General features: G+C 37.8%; 1 protein-coding gene and 1 long non-coding RNA gene across 2 annotated transcripts in view; one reads left to right on the top strand and one right to left on the bottom strand.

Moving 5' to 3' along the window:
- LOC121313229 (neuroendocrine convertase 1-like) overlaps positions 1 to 6,044 on the top strand; it is a 30,524-nt gene extending 24,480 nt beyond the window's left edge. Inside the window, exons 11-14 of the mRNA XM_041245560.1 lie at positions 1,479 to 1,636; positions 2,702 to 2,835; positions 2,940 to 3,098; positions 3,441 to 6,044. Of these exons, the coding sequence (XP_041101494.1) occupies positions 1,479 to 1,636; positions 2,702 to 2,835; positions 2,940 to 3,098; positions 3,441 to 3,794 (805 nt within the window). The 3' untranslated portion in view covers positions 3,795 to 6,044. The remainder of the gene's footprint in view (positions 1 to 1,478; positions 1,637 to 2,701; positions 2,836 to 2,939; positions 3,099 to 3,440) is intronic.
- Positions 1 to 11,539, bottom strand: part of LOC121313244 — a 39,485-nt gene extending 27,946 nt beyond the window's left edge. The window contains exons 1-2 of the long non-coding RNA XR_005949957.1: positions 11,379 to 11,539; positions 9,661 to 9,811 (exon numbers count right to left, since the gene is read on the bottom strand). This is a non-coding gene — a long non-coding RNA (uncharacterized LOC121313244). The remainder of the gene's footprint in view (positions 1 to 9,660; positions 9,812 to 11,378) is intronic.
- Positions 11,540 to 12,306: the final 767 nt, after the last annotated feature.

The raw sequence follows: 12,306 nt of genomic DNA, 5'->3' as shown, positions 1-12,306 counted from the left end.
CAAGAAGCGGTTTATTGAGAAAAAGTTTAAGAAGTTGTTTTCGAGGAAAAAGCTTCCCTATAGAATAAATATAATAATTTTTTGATGTTCTGTTTGTTATGTGGTATAATATTCCTGTCCATGTTTTTCCATTCTAAATGGGTTGTTATTATTGTAGAATTCTGTTCTGTTTTGGTACAGCTGCAATGTGGAATTGTGCACTTTTGAACACAGACGGATTGACTTGGGTGACAGGTTCATGTGGACTAAGACCTGGCCGTAGACAGCTAGAACACGTTTTGCATAGTCATAACTAAGGTTCTGTTGTTTTCATGGTTATCGTAGATTACAGGATTACACACTACCTGTCTCATTTAGAGGCCTGGCACAGAGCTGCACGATTTCTTTAAAATGTCTTCAGCAAAAAAAGACAGCAGCTGCATTAAAGATGGGAAGTATTTCTGCTAAAGATCACTCTGTCCAGGACAAGAAGAGGACATTTCACATGAAGGGTGACTTTTAGTTTTATAAATTGTTGAAAATAGAATGTCATAAAAAGGTGAACTAAAAACAACATATTCTTGAATTTACCATTTACTGTTCAAATCAGTATTGGAGAACATATTCTGTATAATAAAATATTTGATTTTTAATCTGACATGCAATTTTTTTCTGTTTTAATAATTGTTCTGTTTAATCGTGAAATATCTATTTTTAGAGCGCAAAGTGTTGTGAAATAAGTAATTTTTTACCGTGAAAAAAATACAGCCCTGGTCACATTGACACCAGAACCTGTTAACATTTCGACTGCAATTCCACTAGATTATTCACTAACTAGCCACTGAAGCAGCTGATGTCCAATACAGGCTCTCAGTCAGTAATAACTGCATAGAGGTCCTCTATACACTAGAGTAAAACTTATATTATTATAACTGATTGCGACCAATTATGAAATGTTATACATGGCTTTCCCAATCACCCTTTAGCTCTAAATATACTGTATAAACTGCAGTTCTGAGGATGCCAGTTTGCAAACAGAGCAGAAGAGCACAGCACACAACAGGACATGTTAACAAGCTGTTTAGATAACAGAGGTGCTTGGATAATTGGGGTTCAGATAATCAAAGTTTTACTGTACTTAAAAGAATGTGATTGTCAATGAAGTTAATGGGTGTTAATTGTAAGTAGTATATAAAAGGTATTTGTTGACTGATTGACTCTTGCAACAGGTGCTACTAAGAGATCTTTTGTGTTTGTGTGTGTGTGTGTGTGTGTGTGTGTATGTGCGTGTGTGCGTCTCAATGCCCTACCTCTTGACACAATGCCCATTTGTAATATGTAACATACTTCATGGCTAAAATGCATCTTAAACCTTTTTGAATTATCACCACATGGCTTCTAACTTGAATCCTGAGGAAATCTGGTCATTCACAGGAAGAGATTAACCCAAATGCTTTAAGCGTCTTTTGTCAAAATATATTTATTTATTTATTTTGCAGGGCTTTGAAAGCTGCTGGCGAAGTCATCATCGAAATCCCCACGAAAGGTTGTGCTGGCCAAGAAAATGTCATTAAATCCCTGGAGCATGTTCAGCTAGAGTCCAGCATTGAGTACACTCGGAGAGGAGACCTTCGCATTACTCTGATATCCCCTTTAGGTAATGGGCATAGCTCTGTTGCCATGGTGATGGTTGCTAGGCAATACATTCAGTAACCTTGTTTAAGGCTGTGTCCACACTATGCATTTAAACTGTATTAGTTGTCTTTAAACAGTCTTAAAAGTGCTAAATAGGGTTAGCGCCCACACTACACAACATTTAATACCGTACTCGAGAACCGGACTCAAGGCCAATTCAGTACACATTATGATAAAATGTACCTTGTGTTTTTAAGAAACAAAACCATAACGTTCATGCCAAGAAGCGCTGTGTCTTCTGTAAGCATGGGCTCTGTATTTGCAAGGTTGTAAACAGACAGTGTATGGTGGGATAATGGCATATTAAGTCCCACAGTCCATTGCGCTGCTAGGACTGTTACTGGACTATTTTAATAGTAGTTGTATGCAGTAAGCCCGACTAAACACGAAATGGTACTTTAGTGTGGACGCTTTGAGCTGGATTAATTAACGTTTTTGAGTACGGTTCTCGAGATCTAGTTATGTAGTGTGGACAGGGCGGAAGTTTGACATGCTGCCCACCCCCCCAAGTATCCAAGTAATATAATGCCATCAATCTTACAAATTTGCTGCATGTAGATGGATGACACCATGTGTTAGTTGCAGGAGTTTTTATTAGACCAGTGTGCATTGTCAAAGCCGGTGCAGGGAGCACTCTGGGCGTGCCTTTAATAGGCAATTCCAGGGGTAAAAGGGTTATTGGAATGATTTATTATTGAACACTTCATTAAGCTTCAGTTGTGGAGTTGAAGGTGCCCTCTACTGATTAGTCAAGCTTAATGCACAAAATGAGCGTTGCCACAAAAAGTAAAGAATACATTTTTTTAAATATTTCTTTAATGTTTTCCCTTACTATGTAAGGGTGTTTGCTGGGTTCTGTTGAACCAAAATTGAGGTCAACATCTTCTATAAATCTGCCTTTAGCTTAAGTAGGTGGGGGAGGCAGAGGTTAAAGGGTTTTTCAGTGTTTGAGTGTAAAGATGGTAGTCATGCACTGGGCTTTAAGCATATGCCTCCCTCTCATAAGCATCTGTTTTTATTCTGCCAGGTACAAGTGCAGTTCTGCTGGCAGAGAGGGAGAGGGACACCTCTTCCAATGGCTTCAAGAACTGGGACTTCATGTCAGTGCACACCTGGGGGGAGGACCCTACAGGGACCTGGACATTAAGCATAACCGATGTGGTGAGAGCAGGCGCTTTTTAAATGAATGCCCTTACTTCAGATAACAAGGATAATGCAGAGCTGCAGAGGCGTAAAATTCAATTCCTTTTCCTTCTTTCCCAAAGTCAGGAAGAATGGAGAATGAGGGCAGGATTGTGAACTGGAAGCTGATCTTACACGGGACAACCACGAAGCCGGATCACATGCAGAAGCCACGGGTTTACACCCCTTACAACACCGTGCAGAATGACAGGAGAGGAGTGGAGAAAATGGGCGACTCCCAGGTATGTTTTACAGGACGACAATGGGAATGTTTGACATGGCTTTTATAGATTTTTCCTTTCTTGCTCTAACATTACTGTGATGAAATCACACATATTGATTAGATCAATATATACCTCATGCCAGGGTAATCCCCCTGGATTGCATTAACCATGTGGTGATCCCAGGATAACCACTGACAGGTGAAATCCAGTTTGATTCCTGGCCTGTAAAATTCTCTACAAAAATCCAGCTGTGGCTTATCTTGGAAAAGTGCGGGTTGAGACACAGTTCGATCAAATCAGCTCCTTATTTTCTCATGTGCCGTGTCTGGCTCTAACCACGGTGGTTCTGTTTGGCTTCAGGAGGACACCACAGAAGACAGCGAGCCCTTGAAAGAGAAACACCGGGAGGACACAGCTGCCGATGCCAAGATGGAGGAGAGGGCACCTTCGGAAGCCCTGATGAGGCTGCTGCAGAACGCCTTCAACAAAAAGACTGCCCAAAGCGAGAGCCGTAACAAAGAGCAGTTCCGCATCCCCTATCACAACTTCTACCAAGTGCTTGACAAACTAAACAAGCATTCCCAGCAGCAGGACTCCGAGGACAGCCTGTACAACGATTACAGCGACGCTTTTTACAATAACAAGCCCTACAGGTACAGGGATGATAAACTGCTGCAGGCCTTCTTTGACATTCTAGCCCAAGATAACCAATAGGTGTCCACGTGTTGAAAATGATCACCTGCCAGAGCTCCATCCAGGGTTAATTCTGAGTTTTAGTTACTTAATATACAGTATCAACAAAAGAGAGTATTGGGCTGCATAGCCAGGGTCACACAGCAGAGTCAATGTTCTGAATCTGGAGTGTGGAGTTGGCTCATAGCCCATTATGTTTGAAATCTAATACGAAACTAAACTGGCTGTCAGTAGCTTACAGAAAGTACTTCATTGTGTTCCTGACAAGGCTACAGTCATTTGTAGATTTTGCATTAAAATCAAGTGAATTTCATGAGGTAAAGTTTGATAAGGGTTGTTTTTTATTTTTCAATACAAAACGTTTGCCAATTAGAAATGTAATGCTGTTTACTGAACCAGCAGAAGAGGGTAGTCATTAAAAAACATGAACTGCCACACATACCGATTTATATTTGAATTCATATCAAGCAAATATCAACGGAAGCGGCTTCAAAAATAATTTTTCTCTAAAGGCAGATTTAGAGAAAAATGATAACTTAGTACCAGAACGACGGAACTCAGAACCACTCAGAATTAATACAAACACCACAAGATAGGCATTGCATGCTCTTATTAATCAGTTTATTACATTTTTGTAAAGACAGATAGGCCATCCTTGCAGGCATTTTTAACACTCACTAGCATATCAGAGTTTTAGAGTACAGTAAATACCTACTTACAAGACAGCGTGATTTCATTATGTGGTTTCTTCGGAAGTACAGTTAGGTGATTGTGTCAATCAAAGTGGTACGTAAGATACTGTACCCCTGGATCTGTGTAGGTACCAACTATCTGTACAAAATACACATTCAAATGAGGTGGTATAGAAAATAAGTCATATTTACGATTTTCCAATAAGATAAATCCTTGATCTTTCTCTGTCTTTCCTGGTGTGCCGTGAAGATATATATTATTTTGATTTCCGACGCAGGTTCATTCATTTTACATTATGTTTAATGGGGTTGCTAACTGCCACAACTCACTTGGGCTCTAAAAAAAATCCAGTTCTTTCCTCTAATTAAAGCATTGTCACTGTGTCTCCCTTTTTTCTTCTGTTGAAGATCTTTTGGTTCTTTGCTCGTAGTTTTTATTTTAATTTGGACGATGCAGATGCTAGACAATGCTAGAGTTGAAAACTCCCATATGCTTCCTGGGTTCTTAATTGATTCACATGTTGTGTATTGAACTCAATATAAAGGTCTCTCTGCAATCATATCATGTGACATGCGTGATTGCAGTTTCTCTACAGTGAAATATGTGCAGATCCTGAGTTAACATAAAAAACTTAAAGACTCTCGGCACAAAAAAGGCAGACCAGTGGCAATGTAAATAAAGCTAACAAGAGGTGACAAAGTACTGGTAACTAACTAATATTCTCTCTTCCAAGTCTGGGTTGTCCAATATGTATACATTTGTTGTTTATCGTCTTTGATAATGTTTGTATAAATATTTGCAAAACAACTAAATTCATATTGACCATAAACCGCATGAATACTTTTTTGAGAAGCTCCAATCCTTTTTCAGGGGTTGAAAAGTTTGACACCTTATTTGATAGAATCAATACAGGGATTAATTGCTAATTCCATAATGATACAGCCCCCTGGAAGTTTCAACTTTATCATCTCCCATTATAATCTCATTTAAGACAACTCAGCTTGCTGGTGCGATTACTGCTGGAAGCTGCTGCCTGATTAAACAACAAATATATGAAAGTAAGACTTTTATTTTAGGGTTAGGGCCTGGTGTTCTAAAGCTGGTAAATGTACAATAGTTACTATTCAATCTATAAATATAAAATATAAGTTTAACATATATTGTATACATGACCTTGTTTATCCGAAATGCCATCTAACAGAGTATTGATTGTTCTGAGAACATTACCATTATAATGTTGAGTCCAATGTAACTGCTATGAAGTTATTGTACTGTATTTTGAAGTGTATACTCAATGTCATTTAACAAGAAAGAGATTAGGTTCTTAGTTGGTTTCAAGATCCTAAAACAATGACCACTTTATTTGGGAATGCTCTGTATCCTGGGACAGACCTGTGGCAGGTAAATATTTTCAACCTGTAAACTTGATGTATTGTGTAGAGTATTTTTATTGTTGTTGTCTTAGTGCCTCCTGTGATTTTTCTGTGAAAAAAGAAATGTGAATGCATAAAAATCTTCTAAATTATATTTTCAAAATATATTTTCTTTACTTATTTATAGTACTGTATACCTGAAACAAACAGCTCAACCTTATGAAAAACAATAATATATATATATATATATATATATATATATATATATATATATATATATATATATATATATATATATATATATATATATATATATATATATATATATATACAGTATATATACAGTATATATCAAGAGATCAGGAACCCAGTGTATCTTCCAATTCCTAAGCAAGCATTCTCCAATAAAATGTTGTGGCTTTTTTTAAATAAGGATGCTGTGTTGTTTGAACATCGTAGTGGTTTAGTTTTTTTTTTTTTTTTTTTTTTAGTACTGTATGTGGTGTTAATATTCACAGTTCTTTCTGATTAGTATGATCTGTCTCTTAAGTCTAATACAGCATGTGAGATATGTTGCAGAATCCAAACTGTGTGGTCTTACATATTCTGTTATAGGGAATGCATACAGAATACAACAACTGAACATGCTGAATGCATCACGCATCCATTGGTCAAGAAGTCTTATTTTCCAAAAAGCTTGTATTTGTAATGAACAGAAACATTCAGTTTTGAAAGAAACGCGTCGTGGCAAACATGCATGTTCATTTTATATCATATTTTATATGATGTCTGGAACTACATTAAGTTAAAGAAAGCTCTCTGTTTGCAAGCCTTACTCGCTGGAAATCTATTTCCTTGCGCTTCCTTGGTCTTTTCACCCCAGCTGGTTGAAAGCATGTCAGTGAATAAAGGAAGCAGCTGCTTCACGATAGAAGTAGCTGTTGAAGGTAAGATGGGCCAAAGCAGGTTGTTTGACCTCTTACTGTACATCAATATATTTGATCCATGTATTTTTTTAGTCTGAAAGCCTTTGAAACAAGCTTTACCGTCATAAGGTAAACAGCAAAATTGTATTTTTGAAGACTTCAGAGCTGAAATGCCGCTTTCATAATCTCTAGACTGTATGCTCTTTAGCTGGTCTCCCAAAAACCACATGAGGTAGACTACAGCACCTGGGAAACGTGTTCTGCAGCCACCTGTGCTATGCTGGGGTGCAGATATATTCCATTGCTAATAATACTATTCAGTGTGAATTCTAATGCGTGTTATATAATACAAGTCCAAACTGACAATGGTTAACTGTAAGTATGTACTTTCATTTAGTTCTCCTGTATTGTGTGCCCGTTTATTATGAAACCACTGGCTTAGATACCCAGAGTAAAATACAGTATAACAAAACTTGATCCTATCATATGTAATAGGTCATTGAATCGAAATCACGTGAATAATTTTGCTTTAAAGCAATGGTTAGTTTATTATAGATGCATGCCTCAGGGGAAGGATTATCAAAAGAAGCATTATCAAATCACAGCTGAGATAGACCTCTGCCTGGGCACTGCACTGTGCCTCTCTTAAGGATTGTTACCTCATGAGCAGCTATTGTGATCCCCATCCGAAGAGAACGCTGTTGAACATGAACAAAAACAAATATCCCTGCGGCCTGCAGTTCTGCTGAAACAGCAATACCTGCACGGAGTTACTCTGTACGGATTAAACTAAGATAAATAACACCTACACATAAAACATGTACAGAGTTTGCTTTTATCTACTCTGAGCTTCATAAATTGTAGACTATTTTCATGAGGGGCTTCAGACCATATAAAAAGCAACATGCATGACTGTACATTACTTACAGTCCCTCCCTATACAATGCAATACATTACAGTGTAAATAATACAACACTTAATGCTTCTGTATACGGTAGCATGCAATACCACCTCAATCCAGTACCCAATACGTTTCTCTCTCAAATACTGCTTTATTTTTAATTTAAAAAAGAACACCAAGACTAATTACAGAAAAAAACGATTTATAGAGCGAATGGGGGTGGGGATGTTATTGTCCATTTGGAAAGAGGAGATGATTCTCTATTCAGAGCTAGCAAGCTATTTAGAAAAACAGGAGTCCGAGTGAGGAGAAACGGGCAATACAATATCGATCCCTAGTCTTGGAAATCATTTGTTCTTTTCATAATTTATGTGGGTCCTGTATATTTCTCTTAAATCAATGTCAAAATCAATTGAACCATAACTGCCTGAAGTCAGGCATCTGAAATTGCTCAATATTTTATTTCTTTCCTATTTCTATAATTCTGTCAATGAGGAATCCATTGAGGAGCTCGGACTCAACATGCATCTTGTGTACACCTTGGCTCGATTGTCCAAGTAAATACGTTTCTGATCAAGGTTTTCTTGCTACGAACAAGTAGGCATGAGGGAAGGTCTACAATGTCATTATGAGTGAGTCATTTGCTGTGTGGGAGGAAAAGGTCATAGAGACAAAGCAATTGAAGGATCACATTAACAAACTGGGGAAGCCAGTCCCTGTGTGGTCCAGGCGGTCTGGAAGATTTCTGACACATAAATTACATAAAGGAAATACTTATACTGAGCACACAGGACCTGAAGCAAATCAAGTTTTGTGTCTTAAATCAATGGGAGAAGACAAGGAGGTCGTCACCACAGGCACTGTGCCATTCAACGATAGTTTTTCCTGATTCTGAAGTAAGACTAGTGTTCTGAATTAAGTTTCCTAATCTAAGCAGCTAGTATTGTATACATGAATGAGTGAGAGGATGTGCAGTCAATTTTTTCAATCACTCGATACTGAAATATCCAAATATTGTAGCTACGTTTCAGCATGACTGTGACACTGACAGTGTGCCTCGTTCACCAGAGGCAGTTTTATTGAACAACTATGTTTACTACATGTAAAGCAAAATTGCCTGTCTTGATGATTATATATTAGAAGTGTATTGATTTGGTTACCAAACAACCAAAAAAAGCCTTGCATGGTTTTTGCAAGTGTAAAAATAAAAATTCTCTGACAACACTAAAATCTGTGTTTTTCAGCGTTATTCTGCAGAAAACGGATTGCTAAGATCCCTGGTAATTAAGCACATAAAACACAAAAATGTTGCAATTGCAAATAGTGTAGTTGCTATTTGTTACAATGGGGATCATCAGAGGTGATTGTGATGTCACAATTTACGCTCCTGATTGGGCGGGTTTTGGGCAGGTTTTTGTAAAAATAGTTGGCAACCCTGTCTGAGATTCCTGCTGCTATTAGCCTACAGCAATGTGGCTGACCATAAGCGTACAGCTGATTCAGAAGAATCATTAGACATTCCATCTTCTTGAACCCTTTCATTTACACGTGTGCAATATCTGATAAAACACTGACGGAAACTCGAAATATGGGGCTATATGTGGGTGTGGGGGCCAAAAGTGTGCACCAGGAAACTTACATGGCATTATTTCCTTAAACTAATCTGATGAACAGTTCCCCTTTCTCTTAACCAATGATAAGGTCAATCAAACATAAATGTTGAATTTGTTGACCACTCATTTCAATCGCTGAAACCCTAACCAAACGAACCAAAAAAATCCTAATCTTAACTTTTTTTTTTTTTTTTTTTTTTTGCTCGACAAGGAATTAAAAAATGTAAAGCAAAATGCACTTCTTATTGCTTTGAGAGATATGGTTTAAAAAAAAAAAAAAAAAAAAAAAAAAAAAAAAAAAAAAAAAAAAAAAAAAAAACACATTCCCAAGACATGAACCCCTTGTGCAATACCCAAGCAACAGCGTACTAGAAAGCTTACATGCTCAGGTTATGTGTAGGACTCCTGGAGCTCCAGATGTTCCCAGGTGCTTTTTCAGCAGTCAGACCGAGGCTTCTCTCGGCGCGGGTTCTCTTTTCATTCGGAGGAATTGAATGGAATGAATGCAGTGAGGATGTCGTGACTCGGAGAACTGGGGAATTGAATGGAACGCAAACACATTAAAAACACGGTGTAAGTGAAAACAGATTCCATACTAAAATAAAACCCAACAGCTGGAGCTTTAGCCCACAAATCAACAAACTGCTGAAGTCGTACAGCAAGGATTGAAAAAGTAAAAAATCTGGAAAAGCTGCCGTTTGAGAATTAAAACTACTTTTGTCAGCATATGAAAATGTTAATTAGGTCCCATTTTTTATACTAACAATATTCATAACGTCCCATTTGGGAACTTAAACTGAAATTTGGATTATGTCCTTTTTAGACCTAGGTTTAGGTATTGTTTTCCTATTATTTGTTGCGTGTATTAGCCCTGATTTGGATTACTGTAGGATTCATTTGGTGTTTTTTATTTATGACGTTATCCAGGTGATATTTAAAACAGTAGTGCACTGAGCACGCACGCGAACCATATTCTTTACATACCTTACTACCGGTATGCATTATAATTTGACAAGTATGACCCCTAGTGGACAATTGTGGTCCGCATGGTGCAGAGAAGGTCCAGAAAAGACCTGGTCTTCGTTCAACCCATGCCATCCATTCCTAATTAGAAGTAATTTAGCCTCTGTCCAGGTATTAATAAGTCCGTTGTTTATAGAACGTTTACACTCTGGCTGATACATGGACTGCGCATGTGTTCATTGTTTTCCATAGTAATAACATTTAGGAATATGTTTTTAAAACTATACCTCATCATTGGTATGTGTAAACGCCTTTTATGGGACGGAACCAATCTATTGTTTTAGAGCTACTGTATTTGCCCAGAAAACCACAAGGTGGTGCTAAAACCATTTTTATTATATTTGTAGGCTTGCATTCAACTTTTCAAAGAGATTGTCTTTTCTAAAAATAATGTTTGATGTACTAAAACTAATTTAAAAAAAAAATCTAAACCCTTAATATGTTTAATTGATTTATAGTTAATTGATTTTTGGTGAATTCCCCAGGTGTGTCTATAGCTAAAAAATGAAAAGTCACATGAGGTGTGGGGGAACGAGCAACCTGTGGTAGGAAATGAACACAAGGTTCTTATCACACTCAAACCGAGCAGGCATCCAGGGGTAGGGCTGGTGCATTGGTCAGCTCTAAACTTCATTATTTTGATGCATGCTGACTTTGGAACACTAAGAACATGAAGCTTCATGTCAGTAAAGTTCTGCCATTATTAGTGTGACCAACTGTATGATGAGCTTAAGTATTTCATTATTGTTTCACAGTGCTTTCATTATTGTCACATTTCTAGTTCTTAAAAAAAGGGGTGTAGCTATGCAAACCTTCATGTGGGTTATCACTGAACAGGCAGGGTCCAGCCCAGCTCTGGTACTTTAGACCACATCGCAAGCCCTCTCTGTGTTTAAGTTGTTGAAACTGCAGAGTCATGTTTTAATGGTGCTGGACTGCTCTGAACTGCCGAGTCATAGCTAGCAGGACAGCTGCTGTACATTCCTCCCCTGCAGACCTCCACCCTCACCATGACTTCACAAGTTTTCCATAGCTCAGGTTTCGATACTTTCCATAGAGATAAACATGCAGCATACCTTTAAAATGTACGAGGTAGAGCTCCCGGCAGCACGCATGGGAACATCTTTCCAGCCATCGAACTTAGACATTTTACCAGACTAATAAACCCTGGGGTCAGGGTCCCAGACTGGCCAGTAGAGATCACTGAAATGTGAACTAAAAGAATCTCTGAATCTCATAAACCTAGACCATTTAAATCCCACTTCCTGTGAATCCGTAGCCAAGACTGACAGCTAAGCACAGCTAGGATTCACGCCAGCAAACTCCTGTACTCACAGCCTCGCCCCTTCACTGGGTGAGTGACTGGGACCCCAGTGCCGAAGGACCTCACATTTAACTCAAAACAGTGAGGGTTAGCACTTTGTTCATTGACCTCTTCCATTGCTCTTAGATTAAAAAATATTATATTCATCTGCGCGCTTCTTGCCAAATAATATTTTTGTTCCATAAATGATAATGAACAGGGGAACAAAAATACAGTTTGGGATTGTCAATAAATTGCAGCCTTTTATTTTACTTTATGCTTTTTTTGTTTGCAAAAAAATGTTGCAGTTGAAGATTTTTTTGCATGAACCGAGAAAATAAAAATGTAGTCTCCCTGACAAACTCATTATTCAATGATTAACGCTACATCAGCCACAGCAACAAAAAATATAGATTTTTCAAAATTGTATTTCATTGTTTTAATTCAACACCATAATAAAAGCCACACTCTTAAGGAAATCATGCCTGATTTCAATCTTGGCACAAATAGTTGCCAACTTTGCATTTGCTGGTTTATTTTGACAAACTTCAGTGCGATTCAATTCAGTCACAGAAAGAAAGCTGAAACAATATATCACGGCTAATTTGTCACAGAGGCTAATATAAACACGGGACCAAACCTTCTCTTTATACTTTGAGTCAAAGGGTCCTGCCAGAGAACAAATTAAGAAAAAAAAGAAA

The sequence above is a fragment of the Polyodon spathula genome, chromosome 1 (assembly GCF_017654505.1).
Source record: "Polyodon spathula isolate WHYD16114869_AA chromosome 1, ASM1765450v1, whole genome shotgun sequence".
In the NCBI taxonomy this organism is placed as follows: Eukaryota; Metazoa; Chordata; class Actinopteri; order Acipenseriformes; family Polyodontidae; genus Polyodon; species Polyodon spathula.
The sequence above is the reverse complement of the archived record's forward strand: the minus strand, read 5'-3'. Positions and strand labels throughout refer to the sequence as shown.